Source organism: Elaeis guineensis, chromosome 9 (genome assembly GCF_000442705.2).
Source record: "Elaeis guineensis isolate ETL-2024a chromosome 9, EG11, whole genome shotgun sequence".
Classification (NCBI taxonomy): Eukaryota; Viridiplantae; Streptophyta; class Magnoliopsida; order Arecales; family Arecaceae; genus Elaeis; species Elaeis guineensis.
The window spans coordinates 1,307,622-1,334,490 of NC_026001.2; the positions used below are offsets into that span (position 1 = coordinate 1,307,622).

The 26,869-nt window shown below is 47.3% G+C and overlaps 2 protein-coding genes across 2 annotated transcripts; both read left to right on the plus strand.

Moving 5' to 3' along the window:
• Positions 1-5,046: 5,046 nt before the first annotated feature.
• Positions 5,047-8,884, plus strand: LOC140851627 (uncharacterized). The gene is made up of 5 exons (XM_073243558.1): positions 5,047-5,446; positions 5,517-5,609; positions 5,702-5,785; positions 5,866-6,172; positions 8,634-8,884. The coding sequence occupies exons 1-5, from the start codon at positions 5,282-5,284 to the stop codon at positions 8,882-8,884; spliced, it is 900 nt and encodes a 299-aa protein (XP_073099659.1). The 5' UTR covers positions 5,047-5,281.
• A 714-nt stretch (positions 8,885-9,598) lies between these two features.
• LOC105059016 (cytochrome P450 77A2) lies at positions 9,599-11,455 on the plus strand. Its single transcript, XM_010942143.4, has one exon. The coding sequence runs from the start codon at positions 9,698-9,700 to the stop codon at positions 11,270-11,272; it is 1,575 nt and encodes a 524-aa protein (XP_010940445.1). The 5' UTR covers positions 9,599-9,697; the 3' UTR covers positions 11,273-11,455.
• The last annotated feature ends 15,414 nt before the right edge of the window (positions 11,456-26,869 follow it).

Genomic DNA, 26,869 nt, shown 5'->3' on the forward strand with positions numbered 1-26,869 from the left:
GTCGGACCGCCACCGCCGCACCGCCGTCGGGCCGCCATCGCGGTTGCCGTCACTGTCACCATCACTGCTCACGGAAGAGTTGAAGGTGAGGACCATTTTTTTAATTTATATATTTTTTAAATTTTTTTTAATAAATTTTAGCCATTAAAAATAATTATTTATTATTTTAGTAATTAGATATAATGTTAGATATAATTATTTGTTTGATATAATTAATTTTAATCATGATTTAAAAATATTTTAAAAATAATTTTTTTTAATAATAATATATTAATTGTAGCATAACAAATTTATAAGCCTTAGAATTTCCGTTCGAGGATAGCGTGCATAAACCAATATTTTTTTTTATGAAAAAAATATTGGTGCTTTACACACTATTCTCGAATTGTCCTCGTGGACAGTTTGGGCACGTGAATGAATTTAATATTGCAACACATGTGCTTCTATATCGCAGAGTTTTGTCGGTATTTTCGATCATGTTCTCTGGATACATAGCACAATTTTAATGCTTGTGTATCTGGAGAACTGCGTCGAAATACTGCCGAAATTTTTTTGGTATACAAGACATGTATTGCAATATTAAATTCTTACGTTCCTGAATGGAATAGGACCATCACCCTATAGGTAGGAGATATAAGGCGTTAGTCAACTATTATTACATAAAATTGATTGTATAGTTTGCATCATAAATATGTAGGTATGGATCGTGGTTGGATGTCTTTGCGTGATAAGCTCTGTCCCGAGTATATTACGGGTGTGACGACTTTTATGAATGTGGCGTCCAATCATACTAGAGAAGATGGGAAAGCTCGTTGTCCATGTCGTCGATGTAGAATTTATTTTGGTGTACCTTATCGGACATTCAGAATCATTTATACGAACACGGTATAGATGTGACTTACAAGAGATGGACTTATCATGGTGAAGATTTGCCGACTAGCTCGAACATGTTGTCCAGGAGTCCCATAAATCCATCGTCAGTCGGTGGATCATGCAGTCGTGAAAGACAAACACTTGGTGAAGAAGATAGAGAAATTTTAGAGGATCTTCATCCGCAATTATTTGAAGTAAATGTAGAAGCGAGAGCAGAACATCAGCATTCCATTTCGAGACAAGAAGCTGAAGAGGACAGTAATATATCTATAAATGATAGATTCGAGCGTCTATTAAGAGATGCACAAAGTGATGTTTATCCTGGTTGTAAGAAGTACTCTCTGTTGTCCGCCGTAATAAAGTTATTACACATGAAGATACTTGGTAAGTGGTCAAACAACTCGTTTAATTGATTGCTCAAATTTTTGAAGGACTTACTGCCAGAGGGAGAGTTACTTCCGTCAAGTCATTATGAAGCCAAAAAATTATTGAAAGGATCGGTTTGGGAGTCGATGACTTGGGCCTACGCTGTGAAAAGATACATGCATGTCCGAATGATTGTGTTCTATTTCGGAAGGATAAACAAGATCTACAAGCATGTCCAATTTGTCATTCAAGCAGATGGAAAGAAAGTCGTGGTAAGGATAAGAAGAAAAAGAAAATACCATGCAAGATTTTGCGGTACTTTCCGATTACACCACGATTGCGTCGATTGTTCATGTCGAGGCATACTGCTTGTGACATGCGATGGCATAAGGAGGTAAATAATATGGACGATGATGTCATGAGACATCCATCAGATGGAGATGCATGGAAAATTTTGATGTGAACATCCATGGTTTGCAGCTGATTCACGAAATGTCAGGCTAGGGTTGGCAACAGACGGATTTAATCCATATGGTAATCTTAGTACTGCTTATAGTATGTGGCCTGTTATGGTATTTCCTTATAATTTACCATCATGGAAGTGCATGAAATCACCTTTTAATCTATTGGCCTTGTTGATCCCGGGTCCCCGTGCCCCTGGAAGAGACATAGACATATTTTTAGAGCCATTGATCGAAGAGTTACAATATTTGTGGGAAGAAGGATGCAAACATATGATCATGTTGTAGGAGGCATCTTTCGTATGCATGCAGCATTGCTTTGGACAGTTAACGATTTTCCTGCATATGGCGATATTTCTGGATGGTGTACAAAAGGGTATAAAGCATGCCCAACTTGTAACGATGATATTACATCGGACCGTATTCGTGGAAAGATTTGTTTTACCGGCCATCGACGTTTCTTGCCAGATGATCATAGATGGAGGAGAAGTTTAAGTTCAATGGCAAGCATGAACGACGTGCGCAGCCAAGATTCTGGTCTACGGACAATATTTTAAATCAGTTATCCAACCCACAGGATGTCATATTTGGTAAGGGTCTGGCCAGCCAAGTAGGGGTGCGAACAAGTATCGAAAATTGGAGAAAAAAGAGCAAGTTGTTTGATCTTCCATATTGGAAAACGCTTCTTCTTCGACATAATCTTGACGTCATGCATATTGAAAAGAATATATTTGATAATGTATTTTATACCATTCTCAATATCGAAGGAAGAACGAAGGATACTGTGAAGGCTCGTCTTGACTTAGAGGATATGCGGATTAGAAAGGAATTACATTTATTCGACGAGGGGATAGGCTGGTGAAGCCATTGGCATGTTATACACTGAATCGAAGAGAGAGAAATCAATTTCTTTCATATTTGAGATCAGTGAGGTTTCCTGATGGATACGCCTCAAACTTGAAACGGTGCATCAAGTCGAAAGATGGAAAGATCGTCGGGATGAAAAGTCATGATTGTCATGTACTTCTACAGCATGTGCTCCCAGTTGGTTTGCGCGGATTGTTGCCGGATAATGTGTGTGATGCGTTACTTGATCTGAAAACTTATTTTCGGGACTTATGTGCGAAGACATTGAGACGAAGTCAGATCGACATATTGGAGAAGAAGATTATCATTACTCTCTGTAAGCTCGAGATGATATTCCCTCCCGCCTTCTTTGATATCATGGTGCATCTTTCTGTTCATCTTCCACATGAGGCTAGATTGGGTGGGCCAGTACATACAAGATGGATGTACCCAATTGAAAGGTAATTGCATGATATTGTAATATTTATTATTCATTATTGTATTCTTATTATATGTGATATCAATTGATAATTTATTGAATAGGGAGATGCGTGAATACAAGAGTGCCGTCACTAACAAAGCACGGCCTGAAGGTTCAATAGCAGAGGCACATGTTATGAATGAATGTCTGACGTTCTGCTCTATGTACCTTCGACGAGTGGAGACCAAATTTACAAGGCCACAACGGAATATCGATGTTGACGAGATTCTGACCGATGGATTGTCCGTGTTCTCCAATGTTGCCCGACCATATGGTAAAAAAGATTTTCGAATGTTGACACCACAAAAACGGATGACATGCATTGGTATGTGCTAAACAATTGCGAGGAGGTAGAAGCGTCCATGATGTGAGTATATACATTTAATTTTTATTTGTTGATATATCAATGAATGTATGTGGACTCTAAATTAAATATACATGGGATTACTGTATCACTTCAGAGAACACGAAAGTGAGCTCAGAAGAAGTAATCCTACATTAGCAGCGGCACGACATAGGAATCAATTCGCATCATGGTTTGACGAACGGGTAAGTTATGTTCATGTTCATCAATAATTAAAAGTTTGTTTATATAGTATTTTTTTTGTCAAATTTAACCTGCTTATTGTTCTTTTAATTGTAGATAGCTCAGCTACGTATAGACAATCCTAACTGTATCAGTAATGACTTAGCTGCACTTGCACGAAAACCTGACAGACGTGTATCAGTATATTCAGCATGCATAGTCAATGGTGTGCGATTCTTAACGGAAGATCACGATCGCGATCGAACCACACAGAATTTGGAATAAGCGTGGAGGGCGAGCACAAAAGTGAAATAATAGATTTTTTTGGTGTTCTGCATGAGGTTATAGAGTTGAGATATAGTGGTCTTCGACGGATTGTGTTATTCAAGTGTCGATGGTATGACTTAGGACGACACAGGCCAATTGTTATAGATCCTCAACTCGTCAGTGTCCACACTGGTCATGTATGGTATGAAAGTGATCCTTATATTTTTGCAAAGCAAGCAAGACTAGTGTGGTATATTGATGATAACAAAATGAAAGAGCCTTGGCGAGTTGCAATAAGGGCTCAGCATAGGCATTTGTTTGATCCTGCACTTTTCACATGCCCGAACGATGAACATGTTGAGAATGAAGTCTGTGCAATTATTGAAAACGAAGCATATCAAATGCAAGCACCAGATAACATATTAGTGCCAGATGATACGATTGACATAGGACAATTACAAAGAGACGACTATGAACCTGAGGATGTTTCTGTTGTTGGATCGTCGATAAGGGCACGGACACGAGCACGATCCAATAATGACTTCATTAACGACGATGATGATAGCACTTCAGGGTCGAAGTCTTCTATGACTCCCGTCGAAGATGACTATATGGACACGAGTTCAGAATCTGAGAACAATAATTAATATGAATAAGTAATTCAATTTATTTTTTTTTGTTATATCATGTAATACTTGAGTTTTTTTGATTACGTACTGATTTAAATTATTTTAATCATTGCAGCATCATGACTGGTCCTGGACGTAGACATTCACGGGTAGGCAGCAGGCTCCGCTTGATGATACACATCCTCACTTTAGCATTTTGCATGATGAGTCAGAGGATTTAGATGAGACTCAGTTGCCGAGTCCACAGAGCAGACTAGTGCTCAGCCAGAGCTTGCCTGCCGGAGGCCATGGTACCGCAGCATCATCCCCTTACAGGTACATCTCTATCAATTTATAAACCATATATATTTTTTTGTTATATGCATTTAGTGATACATGATATATGTTCATTTCACCAATTTTTACATGTAGGAACACAGCATCGACGTGCAGTGCGTGGTCCTAGTAGGGGTCTTGTTTTGGAAAAATATGTGCATACACACAATGAAAAACTGGAGGTACAGATATTTCGAGATCATCCGGTTGGCACAGAGGCTAGTATCGTCGCAAATGAGATCAGTTTGTATATGTGGAATCATTTTCCGTGGGCTGCTGAAAGTTTCAAGCATGTAGCTCCTCGATACCGTGATGCTCTAGTCTCTCACATCAAGGTAAGAATTAAATTTGGATGTCTTGCATATCATTACATGATCCATATTATTTTTGGTTATATAAATAAATTTTTTATTATATGAATAATTTCATGTATTTGCTTTTTGGTATGATTACTGTGTAGGATAATATTGACTTCGAGGATTGCACTGACGAAGAATTGACGGCATGTATTCTCAAAATGGCTGCAAATAGATACAGAGATCAGCGATGTAGGCTTCATAAATACTGCAATGAGCTGCAGGCGAAGGGGATTGATCCTGTGACCCAGCCATACAGAAATTGGGCTGGGTCTAGTGACGATTGGCGGTGGTTATGTGAGCATTTTGGAAGTGAGGCATTTCAGGTATGTCTAGTATTTAAGTTTTTTTAATTTTTTATGTCCTTTATTGGTTATAATTGTATGTATTTTGTAGCGACGATCGGAGGCGAATAAGGTGAATAGGAGCAAGATTGATTCTATTCACACGCAAGGAAGTGCCTCTTTTGCACAGGGAATGAAGAGGATGGTACGTAACTACATTTGCAATCATACTTTGTAACTTTTTATTAAATATTTATATTATTTTGATATCTTTTTTTTTTTTTTTTTTTTGAACAGGGACTATCCGGAGTCGACGCCTATGCTAAATTCTATCAAAACAAGAGTGGCGAGTTCGTGACCGAGGAGACGAGGCAGCATCATGTAAGTATCATTACTCTACATTTTGAATACTTTTAAAGAGTTTGAAAAAAAATTATGATTTTATTTGGTTTATTGTGAAGGAAAAAATGTTAGAATTGAGAGAGCAGGCGACGAGGGAGGTGGGATCTGACGGTGATACTGGATCGCAGCAGGTTTGTTTGATGACAGATGATACGATTTTGGATATCATCCTCGGGCGGCAGCTAGGATCTGGTCATAGCATGCGGTCCAAAAAATCACGCAGTTCGTCATCCGGCCGGTCTGATGATGCATCGGTGCCAGAGGCAGTTAGGACATCTATGAGCATGATGCAAGATCATATTAGTTACTGGATGAATCGTAGTCAGACGCTCGAGAGGATCGTAGCTGCGGTGGCGGGACGGCTCGGTATTAATGCTTCTGAGTTAGCACCTCTACGTCACATGATGCCGCCTCTGCACCACCATCGCGACACATATCGGGTCAGGGATCGACGCTGGAGAAGGGAACGAGGCCAACGAGTCAGATCATACTTAGTTTGTACTTATTTTAAATTTAAAATGGTGTATGGACTTATATTTTTGTATATGACAAAGATGGTTATGAAACTTTTTGATACTTGAAATTGGTCTTTTGACTTAGAATATTTTTATTGTGTTAACATACTGTTTATTTAAAATATGTTTGATCAGATAATTTGTATTTGAGCAGATTTTTTTGAAAAATAAATAAAAATTTTATTTTTTATCTAAAATTTATTTTAGCGATGAAATATTAATTTCGTCGCAAAAAAATTTGTAACCCAAAAAAAGTAAAACTTTTATTATTCATTGCGACGAAATTTTTTATTTCGTTGCTATTTTTGCGACGAAAAAATAGTTTCGTCGCTAAAAATTATAACTTTTTGCGACGAAATTTTTATTTCATCGCAATTATGGCGACGAATTTTTTTATTTCGTCGCCCTTCTAGCGATGAAATTATTATTTCGTCACCATTATAGCGACGAAATTTTTTTTTCGTCGCAATTATAGCAACGAACATTTTTTTCGTCGTAATTATTGCGACGAAATTATTTCGTTGCTATTTTTGCGACGAAAAAATAGTTTCGTCGCTAAAAATTATACTTTTTGCGACGAAATTTTTATTTCGTCGCAATTATGGCGACGATTTTTTTATTTATCGTAATTATGGCGATGAATTTTTTTATTTCGTCGGTCTTCTAGCGACGAAATTTTTATTTCGTCGCTATTTTAGCGACGAAATTTTTTTTTCGTCGCAATTATAGCAACGAATATTTTTTTCGTCGCAATTATTGCGACGAAATTTTTGCGACAAATTTTTTTGCGACGAAATCCGTCGCTAAGTTTTGCGACGAATTTCATTTTCGTCGAAAAAATAAGAAAATAGTTTTTTTAATCAAAATATTTAGCGACGAAATTATTTTTCGTTGCAATTTTAGCGGTGAAAATTTAAGCTCTTGCGACAAAATATTTTCGTCGCTAATACAGCACATAACTTCGTCGTCTGGGTTTACTATTTTTTGCGACGAAATAAAATATTTTCGTCGCTAAGGTCTTTTGCTACGAGCTTTCTCTACAAATTTTTAGCGACGATATATTTCGTCGCAAATACGTTTAGTGACAAAAATATGATTTTTAGCGACGAAAAAATTTCGTCGTAAAAAATCAGACTTCTTGTAGTGTCAAGACGAAGTTTGGTCATTCATAAAGCCCCAAGCCCAGAGTTATAGACTCAGGCCAAGTCTAGACCTGATCTATTTGGACCCATGTAAGCGTGCCATTATGCCATATGTCTACCTAGCCCTGATCTAAACAATGTTATAGACTCAGGCCAGGTTTACACCTAAAGTTTCTTTTCAAAACACAACCCGAGCCTGAGAACGAGGCTAGCGACAAGCTGAAGCCCAATCAGTTCCAACCGAATAAGTCTGTTTGGACCAAAAGGCTGGGCCACCAAAAAGATTGATTGCAAAAGATCCTAGCGAAATTTTTTGTGCACCGCTGGCGGTATAAAAATTTGATATGAAGTGCACTACTTTATATGATTGATCCATGTAGCCATTATTTTTTAACACATATTTAATGCCTGTAGTTCCATCTTTTTATTTAAAAAATTTAAATAAGAAAATATCTCTGCTCTTTGAAAAAAATTACGACATCTTATGTCTGTATTATGACATCCTGCGTGTAGGAAGTCATAATTTTGATACAGGATGTCATAATTTTTTTCCAAAGAGTAAGGATATTTTCATCATTCAAAATTTTCAAACAAAAAAGCAAAACTGCAGATATTAAATGCGCGTTGGAAAATGATTGGACAAAAATGGCCCTTCTATATGATGACATCTTGGGCTATATTATGATATCCTGTACCATATTATAACATCGTATATGCAGGAAGTTATAATTTGACGCAGAATGTCATAATATGCCATAGGATGTCATAATTTCTTTAGTCATATTATGACATCCTGTGTATAGAAAGTTATAATATGCCATAGGATGTCATAATTTTTTTTAAAAAATAAAAATATTTTTATCGCATAAAATTTTTAAATAAAAAAAGGTAGAACTGTGAATATTAAATACGTGTTAGAAAGTGACAACTATATGAACCAATTATATAAAATGGTATGCCCTACTTCGGATTTTCTACACCGCCCATACCACGGTGCACGAAGAATTTCTCAAAGATCCCAATAAATGAAGCCAGGTTCCAAGCTCAAGTTTTGGGCTACAAATTGGGCTCGGGCTTTCTCTATGATCGAGCCTGGACTTGCATCAATCCAAGAGTATCCCAGAATTTATTCAGGCCTGTTTTAGACCCATGCCCCATCAAACAATCTAGGCCTATTTCATACAATGACCGGAAACGAGCCCAGCCAGATAGGTCTTGGCCCATTTCCAGCCTTGACTGGAGGCGTCCTTTATATTGGACCTACGCTTCAGGTTGCTGGTCCGGTCCGCTACAGCCACATTGGGAGGAACCACTTCTCAACCACTCCTTCAAAAGGTGCACCAGTTTCACCCTTGTGTCTTAAAAGCCCGTCCAAACGGGGCATATCGAAGCTTCGGTTTGCAGTTACAACAGGCGCTTAAGAACACTTTGTTGGAGGAGAAAAGTTTGGTCCCTGATTGGTATCTCTGACCTACCCGCCCATAGCAAAGCTCCATCGGACAGATGGACTAGAGGTGTTCAACTTTGGAATTTCACCATTTCTTCGTGGCGCCATGCTTTTCCAGAAGGAACCATTTAATTCGTGAACTAAAATCCAGTATCCATTAATGATCTAGAGACCCCATTTGCTCCTCTCATCTCTAAAATATTCTCCACTCTTCTCATCTAACCCCTCGAGTTTTCCCATCCCTTTCTTCCACCTTTTCCCTTTTCACCCCTTTTCAATGTGCAACTCTTTAATGTGCCAAAAGGAAAACAGAAAAAAAAAAAAAAAGGTGCTACTCTTCTTAATTACCGCTGCTTTCTCCTCCTAAAAGGTCCACGCGAGACTCATTGCCGTAAACTTGGCCCCCACCCCGCCTCCCCAGTCATTCAAGTCATGCGCTACCGCAGCCTCTTGGAGAGCGGTGAGTGTGGATCGTAGAGTTCGGAACGGCGGTGCGGTCTGGTCTTCTTGATGCATGCTTTCTATGACCGAGGTCTCTTTATAATTAACTCTCTTCTCCTCTTATATTTACTCGATCACTCATAGGGTCACAGGTTGGGTTAGCCTAACACCACCATATCGGGGCGGTGGCAGCTGGGCTGGTGCAACGCATTAATACTCCCAACCGTTTTTTCCAGCATCGCTTTTTATTTATTATACATCCTACGCTTGTCTCCCATACTACTTTATCACACCACCACCGGAGGTCCTCTCCTGGTACTCCACCACGCTAGCTACCCTCACGGTCATGGCTTCCCTTCTGTCCTCCTCCTCGGCGTCCCCTTCTCCTTCCCACCTTAAGGTCCTCTTCACAGCACTAGCCTTCGTCCTCTCCCTCCTGGCCCTTTTAGTCTTCAACAAGAACAAGAACAAGAACACGAAGAAGAAGAAGGCAGCCCTCAACCTGCCCCCCGGCCCGCCGGGTTGGCCTATCGTCGGCAACCTCTTCCAGGTGGCGCTTTCCGGGAAGCTCTTCATCCACCTGGCCCGCGACCTTTTCAAGGAGTACGGCCCCATCTTCACCCTCCGCATGGGCGCCCGTACTCTCATAGTCATCGGCACGGCGGAGCTAGCCCACGAGGCCCTCATCGAGAAGGGCCAGCTCTTCGCCTCCCGCCCAGCCGAGAACCCCACCCGCACCATCTTCAGCTGCGACAAGTTCACCGTAAACTCCGCCGTCTACGGCCCCGAGTGGCGCTCCCTCCGCCGCAACATGGTCTCCGGCATGCTCTCCGCCGCCCGCCTCCGCGAGTTCCGCCCCCTGCGCTCCGCCGCCATGGACCGCTTCATCGACCGTCTCCGCGCCGAGGCCGAGGCCTCCGACGGCGCCATCTGGGTTCTCAGCAACGCCCGCTTCGCCGTCTTCTGCATTCTCCTCGCCATGACCTTCGGCCTCCACCTCGACGAGGACGACATCGTCCGCATCGACGCCGCCATGAAAAAGGTCCTCATGACCCTCAACCCCCGCATCGACGACTACCTCCCCTTCCTCGGCTTCCTCTACTACAAACAACGCCGCCACGCTCTGCAGGTCCGCAAGGAACAGATCGAAACCATCCTCCCTCTCATCGAGAAAAGAAAGGCGATCCTCAAAGACCCGACGATCGACCCTTCCGCCGCGCCATTCTCGTACCTCGACTCGCTCCTCGACCTCAAGGTGGAGGGCCGCAGTGCCGCCGCACCCTCCAACGAGGAGCTCGTCACCCTCTGCTCCGAGTTCATCAACGGCGGCACCGACACCACCGCCACCGCCATCGAGTGGGCCATCGCCCGCCTCATCGAGGACCCGTCCAGGCAGGCCCGGATCCACGGCGAGATAATAGCCGAGTGCGGCGATCGCCCGGTCGACGAGCGGGACACCGAGAAGATGGTATACCTCCAGGCCTTCGTCAAAGAACTCCTGCGAAAGCACCCGCCAACCTACTTCTCCTTGACCCACGCGGCGATCCAGCCAGCCAAGCTGGGCGGATACGATATCCCGACCAACGCCAACTTGGAGATCTTCCTGCCCACGATATCCGAGGATCCCAGGTTCTGGTCGAACCCGACGGGGTTCAACCCGGACCGGTTCTTAACGGGCGGGGAGAACGCCGACATGACGGGGGTCACGGGGATCCGGATGATACCCTTCGGAGCCGGGCGGAGGATATGCCCGGGATTGGGGATGGGAACCACCCACATCACGCTGTTGGTGGCGCGGGCGGTGCAGGCCTTCGAGTGGCGGGCCCATCCCTCCCAGACCACGCTGGACTTTGGGGACAACGTGGAGTTCACCGTGGTCATGCGCAGGCATCTCCTGGCCATGGTCAAGCCCAGGAAGTAGTACCAAAAGTTATGCAGTCTGTGCGCGCTTTAGTCTCTTTCTTATGGTAACACTTTAAGTCATGCATGCGTGCAGTATGTCTATTTATGTGCGTGTCATGGGAAAAATACTGGCGTCAGTAAGTATAAGGGTTTGTCTTTACCAAAAATAATAATAAAAAAAAAGGTCTTAGTTTGTCATTTAGTTCTGGCTTCCGGAGCTTTCGAGCTTAGCAAGGGACCACGTCCCCATGTTTCTTGTTTTTAACGATAGCGGAGGCAAAATGTCCCCATGCCGAGCAATTGGTACCGACGTTTCCGTTGCATCTGTATCTTCTTTTAGTAACCGTCCGACTTTCGCTGCTCCGCTTGGTTGCGACGTACGTATGTAGGGAACCGGTACAGAGTCCCCCCGTACCGTGACCAGCCTGACATATGCGTTGACGTTACGACTGCAAGTTTGGCCACGGAAGTGCGCTGAACGCTACTGTTCTCTGCTGCCACACCGCACTTCCTTCCAGCGCAGTTCATTAGTGACAAGTAGACCCACATCAGGATGGAGGCCCCGCGCCCCGTGCTACACCTAATTCTCGCGTCCAATTAACAGAACGAGAACTCCAAGCAGCCAGTAACGGTAGAAATGCATGCAGTGTGCTCTATAATCTGATTGTTTGAGACTATAATATTGATAGTTGAGATACGTGCTGCATCAAAAAGATTAAAGCTTATGATGGTGCATTTGAAGATAATTGGTATATTATTTTTGAAAGCGATTTATCAACTAGATGGTTTCCAATCAATTAACTATTCTATCCATTACTACAGGATTGTTTGTTGAAGAATGGCTATTTATCTGCTGTCTGAAGATGACATATATCTATAAAAAAATAATAGTATCATAATTAATTTGATGTCGATATTTATGGTTAATCACATGGAAACTTTTTTTTTTTTTTTGACTGCTTCATCAAGATGCTTTTTATATTTTTAAATATTTTATTTTTTGATTCACACAAATATATTTTTATTATACTGATTAAATAAATCCAACTTTACAAAAAAAAAAAAAAAAAAGAAGCAACTAATAGTAGCTAGGAACTAAAATGTGGTCCATGCCAACAAATAGTATCTTAGAATATAAATGCCGTACCTCTAATAAAATACCATGCAAAATTGGTTTAAGCATATCCACTGTGAACTGGTTTTCTATTGGTTACCTGTTAGAATTTGAAATAAATAATTTGTATGCAGCTTGGCACCAGACAAATCTGCTGTATTATATGGTATCACCACCTAGAAAGTTGAGGTAGACTTAACACATGAATACTATTTGGCTGTGAAATAAATTTTGGAGGAATCTGTGAATCTTATCCTGGTAACGTCGAAAGGATAGGACATCTTTTGTGGAACAATTTAGATTTTATCAAAGACATAAAATTAATTTTTTATTTTTTTTTTTATTTTTAAGGGTGATAATTTTAGCCGACCCCCGACTATGCAACCTGATTGAAATCTAGGATAAGTATGGTTCTAAAAAAAAAAAAATTCAAAATAAATTTAGATTAGAATGGATCGGATATGAATAATGATATGCTCCGATCCGGATCCACCTCAATATAATCTTAATATATATTTTTTATTTAAAATTAAAATATTTTTTTTATTATTTATATATATTCGATATGATCAATCCTTTTTATATCCGATCCAATCTAATCCGCATCTCTATTTAACCCAATCCAATCTTATCCGAGATGGATATATGAGTTTTTACTTACGAGCATATACGGGTATGGGCCGATCTATATCCGATAGATTGCCATCGCTATTGTTTTTATATATGTTTAGAAAAAGGATAGGATAAGAAAGTAATTTGAAGGGATAAATTACTTTCGTCCCATCTAACATGGGGAATAGATTTATACATCTGTAACTAACTTATGCCTCCTCACCGCATGAAGTTAGCCCAAGGTACCAAAACATATGTTGGGCAAGATTCTGATTAATTTATACCTCCCCAGATGCCCTGCAACCAGACACCATCCAAGAGTCTGACTATTAAACAATAATGTAGTTATAAAGTGAGAAAATTCATGAAATAATTGACAAATCACAAATCAAAAAGGACAAAAAAAGGTGTTACAAGATAGATTAGATTTCCTTTTTTTTGGATGAAATGTTAGGTTGGAAATTAAGTTTGCCAATATTTTTAATATGATTTTATGAAATAGGGCATCGAAAGTTCTCTCAGGAGAATAGCCACCGTATTCTTAGGGGTAAAAAAAATCTCTCGCAAACTCTTTTTCTTTGATGAATAAGTCTCTCGCAAACTTAACCTTGCCAGCTTGTAACGTAGATAAGAAATCAATAGTGACAACGATGGTGTCAAGGTACAAGACTTGGATTGCCTTGCGGTTGAGGATTGTGAAGGACAGTTTTAAATTTGACCTTTCCAACTTGCTATGTAGAGGAGCAAGCAATCAGTAGTGACAACCATGGTGATAAAGGCACAAGCCTTGGATGGTGTTACACTTGAAGCTTGTGAATGACAATTTAATTCGGACGGTTGGGACCTTGTCTAGTTTGGTCAAAATCAACTATGTATAATAAATCACCAATGTCATATTTAGGATTTTCAAAATGATTTGTTTTTCTCAATCAAAATATAGACTCCATTCATGTCAACCCCCTTTTTTTTTTTTTAACAAAATCTTTAACATGATCATGAACTTGGTAATTGCAACAAGTCAACCCTTTAATATTTTCTGAGAAGGTTGAGGCCTAAGCCATCTGCCCCGCTCCCCTCCCATGGATAGGAAGAGGCCCTAAAAATTTACTACAGCTAGCCAGAACAATTGGAATTTTGTCTAAAGACGGTGATGGCTAATAGCAAGGTGGTGGATGGCAAATGATGGGACATGGTTGTAGTAGGATGTATAATAAGCAATATTATGGAGATTAAAGATAAAATTGGCTTGCAGACTCCACCAAAAGCTCATGAATTATTTATTTTTCGGGCGAGGTGGGCAGGAGATTCCTCCAATTTCTGGGTATAAAACGAGTCTCCAAACGGGATGGACTGGTCTAGCATAGAATTTTGATCTTTTCTTGTTCTCTAATTGAAACAGTGCAAGAGCCTAAGGTGAAGTGCCATCCCATGTGAACAGCGCATGGGATGGAGGGGATGCTGGGGAAGACTTTTATTGCAACGATGATATCATATTAAATTTATAATAATTTAATTAAAAAATTAAAAATTGATAAGGCAATATAAGGTATCATTATGGGAATTGGTGAAATATCCGACAATCGATGAAATACAAATATTTTTATTGGATTGTGATAAATTTGATGTGGTAACGAAGTTTTTTTGGGGATGCTGGGCCGCAAGTTTGAAGTCAACTCATGCCTGCTCCAGCCCCAGTATAGTTCAGGCTCTTATTTGATTATAAATCCTTCAGGTTTGAACCAATTTTGTAAGCTCTGTTCCAATTAGACCAAGCCTATGCACCTCCAACCAAGGGAAGAGGCCGCCAAGCTTCGCTTATGTTTGTTGCCCAACAGGACGCCCAACATTATAGGTTCCTCCGAGGAGAACACATCTTCTCACTGCCGGACGTCACTGATCGACCTTCTAATGAGAGAGCTAGCAGGGCTTTTGGTAAGTTGAACTGAGAAGCAACGAGCACTAGTTTGAGGCTCAAAAAAGCTCAGATATCCATCGAATAAAGGGTATCAGATGTAAAATATAACTGAACAGATCGAGGATATTTTTCCTACTTCACATCAGATTACACAAAAAAAAGTTCGGACAACTCGAAAGAATCTACCATTTCTCAGAAGGACGACAAGAACTTGGTGTGAAGCTAGAATAACACCAAAATAAAATTCAGAAAATTGCTCTAAAAATAGCCGAGAGATATTTCTTGTCAAAAATTGCAATAATGTAATATCAATATAATGAGAAAGAATATCATGATGCAGATCAACATAACGAGAATATCATCCATTGGTACGTGCTCGTCTAGGTGAAAGTATTGTATCAACATAAAAAAGGTGATATTTCTCATACGTATCATCCCTGACCTTCAAGCATTTCTACAAGATCTAGTTCTCCAGTTTAAGGACATTTGGAACAAGAGAGGTACTTGTCACGGTGATGCAAAAGCGCAACGGCTGCATCTGAATGAACAATGAAACGTCCAGCAATACAATGCAATAGGTGTTTTGACGTCGCTTTGCAGGGTAAGCTTTTCTGTTTCCAAAAGCTACTATTCATTCCCTGAAATCTCTTCCAGTATTATGGCGTTCATAACTTCACTCTACGTCAAGCCTCCCTATGAGGAAACCGTACTCCTGTTCTCCATGTGCTTGGCCATGTGATGTGTTGGGAACTGGGAAAATGGTCTGCTGCAATGAAAAAGTGAAAAACAAACGAAAAACCATTCCTTCCATGGCGACCAAACGTAACCATCATTTCCGGAATAAGATATATTTAATCATATACTTTATAATCTTTAGTTTTTTTGTAGTAAAATTGTTGCATCATCTCTGCCGTGGATGTAGCTCAATAGACTGAACTATATAAATATTTTATGCTCTGTTATTTTCATTTATTTCTTCTTGTTTCGTTATTCTCCCCGTCTACGGCAACACCTATAATTGTTCCAAAAAATCTCACCCCATAGTTGTTAGGACATTTTCTTGAATCCAGCTTAGTCTTCAGCAACAATATTCATGTGACGCTAAAACCTCCTTTTGAACCTATAAATGTTCACTTTCTATACACTAATCCCTGTGGACCGTTAGAGCTCTGGATTATCATCTATTTGAATTAATTTTGTAGCAAATTATAGAAATTGTCTTGGATTCCTAATCAAAAAAGAGAGGGGGCGCATGGGATCAAGGTGACAGTATCTGGATGCAAGAATTGAAAACAACAAAGTGAGAATTGGTTGGTTGTTTTCTTAGCCGTGATGTGATGGCTGTCCCACTCGAGGAGTAGAAGATAGATGTCTTAAAGGCTGAAAGAACACGATTCATCACCATTGAGCCTAAAGGTGGTATTCCACCCTGTGATCATTTCAGGACATTTAGCGAGAAACCAGCTCATGATCCCAAAGAAACGACGATCGGGAGAGAACAAAAGTTTGGGGACCACCTAAATGTGAAAAGCTCACCAAAGGACACCTAAACAGGAAACCCAAAGCCAACAAACTAGCTCGTTTTTTGATTGAACACCAAATTAGCTCTGTTGCGGCCAATCCTCTCATCGCCTGATCGTCGGGAACGAGCGCCTGCAAAAAAAGAAAGTCCACAATGACCGGAGACGGCTCCGGCGGGACCCTCCGACGGTCAAGTCAGAGTGGTGACCGGACAACAGTGAAATGAAGACAGAGAGTAAAACAAGAGAGAGAGAGAAAGGGAGAGAGGGGGAGCAAGCCTGTTGTTTTTCAGACCCTTTGCACTGTTGCCTTCCTCGGTATTTATAGTGGGGCGCGGTATGGCGCCGTCATTAATGGCGCGGACAATTGAAGAATTGTCAACTCACTGTAGACTGTCAGAGTCGCCATGAAAACGTCACACCGCCGTGGGGCTGTCAAATCACTAGGGTTGACAATGCCCTAGGCGGGATAGTGCCCTAAGGTGGCAGAGCCGCATGTCGCTGTCAGGGCTGACAGGCTCTGGCGGCTGTACGGCGATCGGAGGAGTCGACCGACCCTAGGTCGGTTGCCACCCATGTGGCATCGGGTGGAGATTCGGGCCCCCTCAATGGTTAGCCGGGCATGTTGCGAGAGTCGGCCGTCGGACTTCCTGGTTCATCGGCCCGAAAAGTGGAAAAGGTCTGTCCGACCGGCGTATCCACAGTCGGTAGAGGGTCGTTAATCGGCCGGTGATGGCGCCTGCCGATCGATCGGTCGGTCGGCTGGACGGTCGGTCGCTCCGTCGGTCGGGCGGTCGGTCGCTCCGTCGGTCGGGCGGTCGGTCACTCCGTCGGTCGGGGTCGGTCCGTCGGTCGGTCGGTCGGTATGCCCGATTATAAGCCAGCGTGAGCGGGGTCATCGGTATTCTCCAACAGTTGCCCCCCTCCACTCCTGGGTCGGACGGTGAGCTGGCCGATGCCATCGCTTGGACAGCGACGCTGGGCGACAAGGAGTGGAATCACCGCGTGCCTAATTCCGACCGTACCGCGGGTTGATGCGATGTCAGGCGTCTTATAAATGACGTGCGATCCACTGGCATCAGGCATCCAGTCGGTGTCAGACGTCCATCGGTGTCAGACGTCCCGTCCCGTGGCGTCAGGCGTCAGACGTTCCGCCGGTGTCAGGAGATCGGGTGCCGGACGATTCGGTGTCAGGCGATAGGATGTCAGTCGATTCTGGGAATGCGGGGTGCTGCCAGGCATCCCATCGGGAACGCGAACCGCCGCGGGCGATTTAATTCGGAACCGCGGCCCTTTCGCCACGTGTCGGAGGTGGTTGGGCCGGCGCCTCTCGCATTAAATGAAGGCGGTGCGGTCATCCCCGGGATGCGTGCGCCGAATCGTCGGGCCAAAGGGAGGGCCCGGAGGCCGCCACGTGTCGCACATCCGGGAGACGTTGGTCGGTGCGGGGTCATCTCGGCCATTGATCGGCCCTATATATATAGGGCCACCTGCGCTCGAAGCCCCACCCTGAACAGTTTGCTGCAGAGACTCTGTCCGAGTACTCCTCTATCGTCGCCGGCAGTCGTCCCCCCTTTTCACTTCCTAAAGGATCAGTTTCAGGTTCGTGATCTTTCTCTCCTTCCTACTTCTTCATCTCCTTCTCCTTCTTTTTCCTCTTCTTCTTCCTCGGCCTCGCCTCCCCTTTGGTTCTGGTGCGATGGCCGGAAATCCACCTCGGGGGGCTCGGTCGGGAAATCCGACCGATGACCTTCGGTCGACTCCGGAAGTTGAGGTTTCCTCGCTTTCGGGGCCGAACGTTGATCGGCTTCGGGATCAATATTGCATCTCGGAGCAGTTTCAACTTTCCGCCCCAGGGGCCGGCGGTCGGGTTAACAACCCTCCGCCGGGTCAGCTGGCGTTGTACGTCGAAGATCTCCACGCGGGTCTTCGGCTTCCGATTCCGGAGTTCATCCGAAATCTGCTAGATTATTACGGACTTTGTCCAGCGCAACTGGCGTCGAACTTCGTCCGACTAATAATCAGCTTCGCCCTGTTGTGTCAGCTTCTGCCGACCAACCCTCGCATCTCGCTCTTCCGGGCATTTTTTGTGCTCCGACCCCACCCTAAGGTCTGAGGGTGGTGGCTCTTCAACCCCCGGAAGGGCCTTTCCTTCATTACTGGTCTTCCCTCATCCATCCACGGGTGGAAGAACCAGTTTTTCTTCGTCTCATCTTCTTCTCCCTGGGGCTTCCCTTCCCACTGGGGCGTGCCCTGAATCGAAGCAAACGACAACAGCCGGGTGGAGGCGGACGACCGGGAGGACTTCCACCGACTCAAAGATATGTCAGTTCCGAAGTAGAGGGAGCTTGTTATCGAACAAGCTCTCTATGATGCTGGCCTGAGCTTGGTCCCCCGACTAGGTATCGCCCGATCCCCCGATCTTCTTCTCATTCGGCCCTTATTCCGGTTCTTAGATTAACATTTCTGTCGGTATCGCAGGGACACCTTCGAGGATGCGGCCGACCGACGCCGAGATCCGGCAGTACGCAGCAAGGAAGAGGCCGGCATCGAGGGCAGGACCTTTGCGTCCATCGAAGAAGCCCACCCCAGCAGCACCGACCGTCGAAGCGTCGGCGACCGACTAGTCGAGCCAGTAATAGCGCTCGCGGCTCCGGCGGCGCAACCGAAGGAGAGCCGGCGGAGGAAGCGGCCGAAGGGACATCGGTGGCCTCGCCGGCAGCGTGGCACCGGATGACGTTCGGGAAATCGAACACCATCCGACGGTGTCTGCGGCCGCAACGGGGGGCGCCGGTTCAAACTCGAGCATCCCCTCCCTGCCAGTTCTGTCGGTCGGGCGGCCGATAGGGGGAAAGCTCCGATGGACCCCGCAGACGACACGAGGTCGGGGAGTCGCATCGTGCCGCCCAGCGCATAGTTCCCCGAAGGGGCGTCGGCGCTGGCCGACCACAACCTGGCCAGAGGTTGTGCCAGGGGATCCTCCTTCCAGCCGACGTGGAGGCGCTAAGGTCCCGGCAGGTAACCGAGATGTTATCTTCATTCTACCCGACCATGGTCGAGGTAAGTCCCGTTTCGCCTCCTTTTTCCTTAATATTTTAGTTACTTTGTTTTTCTGACGAAACGCTTACGTCGGCAGCTGATCTACACCATGTCGGAACTCGAAGCCGGATACCGGAGGTTCGGGAACGTCCGGGCGGCTTGGAAAGAAAGGTCGGCGGCGGCTGAAGCCGACCGGGCAATGCTGGTCGACCACCTGAAGCAGTCGACCGACCGGGAGGCAAAGTTGGTGGACGAAATCTCCCGCCTTGGGTCGAGCTTAGGTCGGCCAGGAAGGAAGCCAAACGCAAGGGTCGAACCGTGCACCGCCTGCGGCGCGAGCGTGACGGTGTTGCCACCGAACTCGAGGGTGAGCGCGAACAGCTCCGAGTCAGCCTGGAAAAACTTGCCAAGGCTGAGGAGGATCTGTCAATCGCTTAGGCCGACGCCGACATATCGAAGGCAGAGGCGGAGTCAGCAAGGGACTCTCTCGACCGGGCGGAAGAGGAAGCAAGGTCAGCGAAGGAGTCGGTAAGTCGGGCGGTGGACGACTTTCGTGCCACCGACCAGTACCGGAGGAGATGTTGGAGTCTGGCTTCGCATTGTACCGGGTGGGGTACGAGGACGGTCGGGATGCGGTCCAAGCCTTGTACCCGGAGCTGGACCTCAGTGGTATCGTCCCGCCGGGAGCCGAGGACCAGGCCACGGAGGAGATGGCCGACCATCCATCGGGAGGTATCGCCGTGGCGGGGGAGGCCATCCAGGGGCAAGTGGCGAAGGAGAGACGCTGCGACTCTTGTCCCGGCGCAACTGTCAGCCCCCGCCGACCGACGATCCTGCTTCGACCGTCGACCCAGCGCCGATCATGGTGGATACGCCGGTCATCCCCGATCTTCCGTCGGTCGAGGAGATCGACTCGGAGGGATGACGCGGCTTCGTTGGCTTTTATCTTTTTCATTTTTCTTCTTAGAACAATTGTGACTGGGGCTTCGGCCTGGCTTTGTAATCTTCTTTTGATCTTGAATGAAATCAGTCTCAAACTTGAACTTTTTCCTTCTGTCTGTTCTTCTTTCTTTCATGAGTTGTAGAATGCATCCGAACACGTGAGTTGTTAATTATATAGGTCGGTTAGGACGTTCGGCAACTCACGCCGCCACGAAGGTGGACCAAGTCCCGACTTAGGATCGGCCTTTGACGGTCGAAGTAGTAAGTCGGGAGTCCTTCCTCCGACCGTAAGTCGGCACGTTCGTCGAGTCGGAAGCCGGCAGACCGCGGACAAAGGTTCGGCTGTCGGGTCTCTTCCGACGTGTTCAGTCCAATGTCGTCCGACGCATTTAGTCGGGGGGACACCGATAAGTCGGATCCCGATACCCTTGTGTCGGGTATCCCCACTGCGCCTCATGATATACGGTAGTAAGCCGAATATCTTCCGGCCGACGGTAGCTCGGTCGGTGAGTTATGAATCCGACGGGGTCGCATCGTGCGATAGATGGTGGTAAGCCGAATATCTTCCGACCGGCCGTAGCCAGGTCCGTAAGTCCGAGAGCAGTCGCGTAGGCGTTCCACCTTTCTCTGGTCGGGGCCCAGTCGGTGGGTTAGCCGATTGTCTGGCCGGAAGCACGACCGTAGAAGGAGTGTCAACTCCGTCAATATAAATACATCGGTCCTCGTAAGGGTCCGATGTTTCGTCGACCGTCGAAGGAGTGTGGCTCCCATCCATGTAGGTATATCGGTCTTTGTGAGAGTCTGATGTATCATCGACGATGGCGCAGGCGGACACCGAGCCCGAGTCGGCGCGTTGGGGCTCGACCCTGGTGAGCGCCGATCGTCAGTCGAAGAATTAAAACTCCGATATTTCAAACTGGATTCGCATTCCCAAGGAACAAGTACAAAGTTTATTGGTGATACAACTTCAGGTTGTCGGCGTTCCATGTTCGGGGAATGGGTTTCCCTTCCAGAGTCTCCAGTCGGTAGGCCCTCGGACCATAGGTATCTGCTATCGTGTAGGGCCCTTCCCAGTTCGGAGCCAGCTTCCCTTGATCCAGGGGCTTCGAGACCTCTGCCTTTCTCAGGACCAAGTCACCAGGCCTGAAAAGCTTTGATCTGACCTTGCGTTGTAGTACCGGGCTACCCTCTGTCGGTAAGAAGCCATGCGTAGTTGAGCCTCGTTTCGCAGTTCGGGGAGGAGGTCTAGGTCGGCCCTCCGACAGTCAGAGTTGTCTGGCTCTTGATACTGCTCGACCCTCGTAGACGGTAGCCCAATCTCGAGTGGGATCATTGCCTCGTTCCATAGGCCAGGCTGAAAGGCGACTCTCGATCGGAATGCGGGGGGTCGTTCGATAAGCCCACAGAACGGAGCCCAGCTCGTCGACCCAAAGACCTTTGGCTTCATTTAGTCGGGTTTTGAGCCCGTGCAGTATGGTCCGGTTGGTCACCTCGACTTCGCCGTTGGACTGGGGGTGCCCGACCGAAGTCAGTCGGTGCGTGATGTGAAACCTTGCACAGAAATTTCCAAAGTCTTAGTTGTCGAATTGCCGCCCATTGTCGGTGATGATGGTATGCGGCAATCCGAACCTGAAGATGATAGATTTTTGGACAAAGTCCTCCATCTTTCGTTCGGTAATCTATGCCAAGGGTTCGGCCTCCACCCATTTGGTGAAGTAGTCGATGGTGACAACTATGAACTTTCTTTGACCCGATGCCGGAGGGAAAGGATCGAGAATGTCGAACCCCCACTGGGCGAAGGGCCATGGAGCGACGATGGGAGCGATTTGGCCGGCCGGTTGGTGCTGCACGTTGGCGTACTTCTGACAGGGTTCGCACCTCCGGACCAACTCAGCCGCGTCCTTCCTCATGGTGGGCCAGTAGTAACCCTGTCGCAGGACTTTGTAGGCTAGAGACTTGCCCCCCAAGTGGTTCCCGCAGATCCCTTCGTGCACTTCTCGGAGAGCATAGTCTGCGTCGGTCGGTCCCAAGCACCTAAGCAAGGGAAGGGAGAACGACCTTTTATAGAGTCGGCCATCCGTGATCACATATTGGGAGGCCGACCATCGGAGCCGCCTGGCCTCCGTGGGATCCTCGGGGCTGATCCCGTCGGTCAAATACCGAACGATTGGGTCCATCCAGCTTGGTTCGGCCGTCAGTTGTAGCACCTCGTCGACCTCGTTGATACTAGGTCGCCCGAGATTCTCCACGAAGGTCCGGCCCAGGGCGCCGTAGTCGGACGTCGCGAGCCGGGATAGCGCATCGGCCCGAGCATTTTCCGCCCTGGGGATGTAGGAGATCTCGAAGCGTTGGAAGGGCGTCACGAGATCTTTCACCTTTTGGCGATATTTGGCCATGGTCGGATCCCGTGTTTCGAACTCGCCCTTGGTCTGTCCGACGATCAGTTGGGAGTCAGAGAAGACTTGGAGACGGTCTATCCCGAGTTCTAGTGCTAATTTCAACCCCGCAACGAGCACCTCGTACTCGGCCTGATTGTTGGAGGCCTTGAAGTCGAATCGGAGGGCGTGTTCGGTGACCACTCCTTCCGGGCCAGTGAACAGGAAATCGGCCCCGCTCCCCTGAGCGTTGGAAGCCCCATCGATGTGTAGTACCCAGGTCGGATCGGGGCAACAGTCGGAGGTCCCGACCTTCACCAGGTCGCACTCCCCCGATTGCATGTCGGTGGTCGGGCATTCCACGATGAAGTCGACAAGAACCTGGGCCTTTAAGGCGGGTCTCGGTCGGTACTGGATGTCGAATTCGCCCAGTCTCACAGCCCATTTCGTCAGTCGTCCCGACATGTCAGGTCGGTGCAAGATAGCCCTCAGGGGCTGGTCGGTGAGGACCACAATGGTATGTGCTTGGAAGTACGGACGGAGTCGCTGTGCCGAAATGACTAGGGCGAAAATAATCTTTTCTGCCTTTGAGTACCGAGTCTCAGCTTCGTGGAGCACCTTGCTGACATAATATACTGGTTGATGAACCCGATTCTCGTTCTCCCGGACGAGCACAGAGCTAACTGCCTCTGGGGAAGTGGCCAAGTAGAGGTACAGGACCTCCCCGACCTCCGGCCTCATAAGGAGTGGCGGGGAGGCGAGGTACTTCTTCAGTTCCTCGAAAGCCTGCCGGTACTCGTCCGGCCAAGAGAACTGCTTGGCCTGCTGCAAGGTTTTGAAGAACGGGAGGCATCTTTCAGCCGACCGAGAGATGAATCGACTGAGGGCGATGATCTTCCCATTCAGCTGCTGGACTTCCTTTTTGGTGTCCGGATGTCGCATGTCGATGATGGCCTTGATTTTCTCCGGGTTGGCCTCGATTCCTCGTTGCGAGACGAGGAATCCGAGGAACTTCCCCGAAGTTACCCCGAAGGTGCACTTGGTCGGGTTCAGCTTCATCCGGTGTCGTCGTAGAGTGCGGAAAGCCTCTTCAAGATCCCGGACATGATCCTGAATCCGCGCACTCTTCAACAGCATATCGTCGACGTATACTTCCATGTTGCGTCCGATCTGGTCTTTGAAGACCTTGTTGACGAGTCGTTGGTAGGTGGCGCCAGTATTTTTCAGCCCGAAGGGCATTACTCGGTAGCAGTAGAGACCCTTGGGAGTCACGAAGGCAGTGTGCTCCTCGTCTTCAGGTGCCATCCGGATCTGATTGTACCCGATGAAGGCATCCATGAAGCTGAGTAGTCAAAATCCGGACGTCGCGTCCACCAGCTGGTCGATCTTTGAAAGTGGAAAGCTATCTTTTGGGCAGGCTCGGTTCAGGTCGGTATAGTCGATGCAAATCCTCCACTTTCCATTGGCTTTTTTGACCATGACAACATTGGCGAGCCAATCGGGATAGGTGGTTTCTCTGATAAAGTCCGCCTCGAGTAGCTTATCCACTTCTTCGTCGATGGCCCTCTGTCTCTCTGGAGCGAAGGACCTTTTCTTCTGCCTCACCGGCCTCACCGTCGGATCGATGTTGAGTCGGTGGGTTATTGTCTCTGTGGGGATACCTGACATATCCGCTGCCGACCAAGCAAATATGTCGGCGTTGGCCGTCAGCAGCTCCGTCAATCATCGTCGTTCGGGGTCGGGCAGTTGTGACCCGACCCATACCTTCCGGTCGGGGCTTTCCGCTATCGGGATCGACACGAGCTGTTCAGCCGACGAGCCCCGTTCCTCCTCCTCCCGTTGGTCCAGTTTGTCGATTGTCAGGGAGCCCCTCACCTCGTCGCTTTGAGCGGAGATCTGGAAGCATCGGCGAGCGAGCTGTTAGTCTCCGCGCATCTCTCCGACTCCGTTCCTGGTTGGGAACCGAACTAGGAGATGGTACGTCGACACGATCGCCTTGAGGGCGTTAAGTCCGGGTCGTCCAAGTATGGCGTTGTAGGCCGAAGGTACTTGGATAACTGCGAAAGTTAAGTGGACCGTGCTTTATCGTGGTTCGGTGCTGGCCATCAGAGGCAGGGTAATTTCTCCTTCCGTCACGACGGCATCCCCGGCAAAGCCTATCAAGGGCGTGGAGACCCTCTTAAGTCGATCGGTTGATAGTCGCATCTGGGAGAAGGTCGAGTAAAACAGAACATTTGTCGAACTTCCATTATCTACAAAATTTTTTTTTACATCATAGTTTGCTATTGTTGCCGAAACAACAACAGCGTCGTCGTGGGGAGTTTGGATGCCCCGAACGTCCTCTTCTGTAAAAGTGATTACGTCGTCCGGGCGCAGTTTTTTCGTCGGCTCCCCTCCCACAGATGTCCCCGGGTCCAGTCGCTTGGAAATCATATTGATGACCCTGACCGTCGGCTGATTAGTCGTCGCTTCTTCAGTCGGCTGGGATCGTCGGTCGGCCACAGGTTGAGTCGGCGGGTTTCTCCGAAATTTATCAAGATACCCCCGGCGGATGAGAGCTTCGATCTCATCCTTGAGCTGGATGCATTGCTCGGTATTGTGGTCGTGGCCCTGGTGGAATCGGCAGTACTTTCGTCGGTCGAGGCTTTTTGCCTTCAGAGGCGGAGGCCGTCGCAGGTATTCTTCCCTCTCGATCTCCATCAAAATCTGCGCATGGGGGCAGAGAGAGGAGTGTAGGAATCATACCTGGGGTGTGTCGGCCTTGAAGTCTGCCGCGGGGGCGACTTTTGGTTCTGTCGTGGTGTCGAGACCCGACCATTGGTCGGGGGCCTGCTGGGCGCAGCAGGTTCCCGACCCTTCCTCCGCTTCTCCTTCGGGCCTCTGGGTTCGGCCAAGCGTCGGTCGGAAGCTCCTTCATCCGCGTGCATGTACTTGTATGCGCGCTCCAGCAGCTCGGTGTACGTCCGGGAGAGGGTCTTATCCAGGGAGTAGGTGAATCGGGATGCCCTCAGCCCCCGTTTCATGGCTGAGATTGCCATGTCTTCGTTGAGGTCCCGGACCTCAAGCGTGGCCGTATTGAATCGCGCCACGAAGTCTCGGAGCGTCTCGTTTTCTCCCTGTTTGAGGGAGAAAAGACTGTCCGACGTTCGTGGCGGCTTCCTGCTGGTGCTGAAGTGAGCCACGAAAGAGTGCTCGAGCTGCCCGAAGGAGTGGATACTCCCCGATCGAAGACTGGAGTACCAGGCCCTGGCAGCCTTGCAGAGTGTGGCGGGGAAGTCGATGCAAAAGAGAGCGTCGGTTGCCCCCTGAATCATCATGAGAGCTTTATAGCTCTCCAGGTGGTCAATTGGGTCGGTGGAGCCGTCGTATGGCTCCACGTGCGGCATCTTGAACCGACTGGGGATCGGTTCATCGAGAATGAGTCGGGAGAGAGGTTGGGCGGTCTGGAAGTCGACGTCGTTCGAGGACTTCTGTCCGTCGACCTGCAACTGCGCAAGCCGACGGTCGATCTCCTCGAACCTGCGCTCGTAATCGTCCGTCCGTCGGTGCTGGGAGACCCCAGGAGTGGAGTCTCCGAAAGATTTCAAGAGAGAGACAGACTGCGTTCGCGGTCGCTTCTCCTTCCTCGCCCGTTCCAGCAGGGAAGGAGAGAGCTGCTGGGACTGTCGGGCATCGCGCCGTGGCCGTCTCTCCTCCTCTCCGTGGGAGCACTGTTGCAGGCGCTCGTGCGGAGGCGACTGGGATCGGTGCGGTCGTCGGCGGCTGCTCCTTGAGGGCATCGGACGGGCCGCCGGTTGTTGCTGGAGGCTCTTGACCGCGTCCGTCAGCACGGTCATCTGCCGTACGATGGCTGCGATCTGCGCCTCCATGGTCACCGTCGGGTGCGGAGAGCTGGGCTCCGCCGCCGATGGTGGCGGGGAGGCCTCTTCCCGACGGGAAGAGCGTCTCGCCGACCCGATGACCCTCGATCGTTGGGCTCTTGTCTTTGTCATCAGTATCTTCTGCTTGAGAAGGCCTGGTGCCGTGCTGTACCCCTACCTGGCGCGCCAATCCTCTCGTCGCCTGATCGTCGGGAACGAGCGCCTGCAAAAAAGGAAAG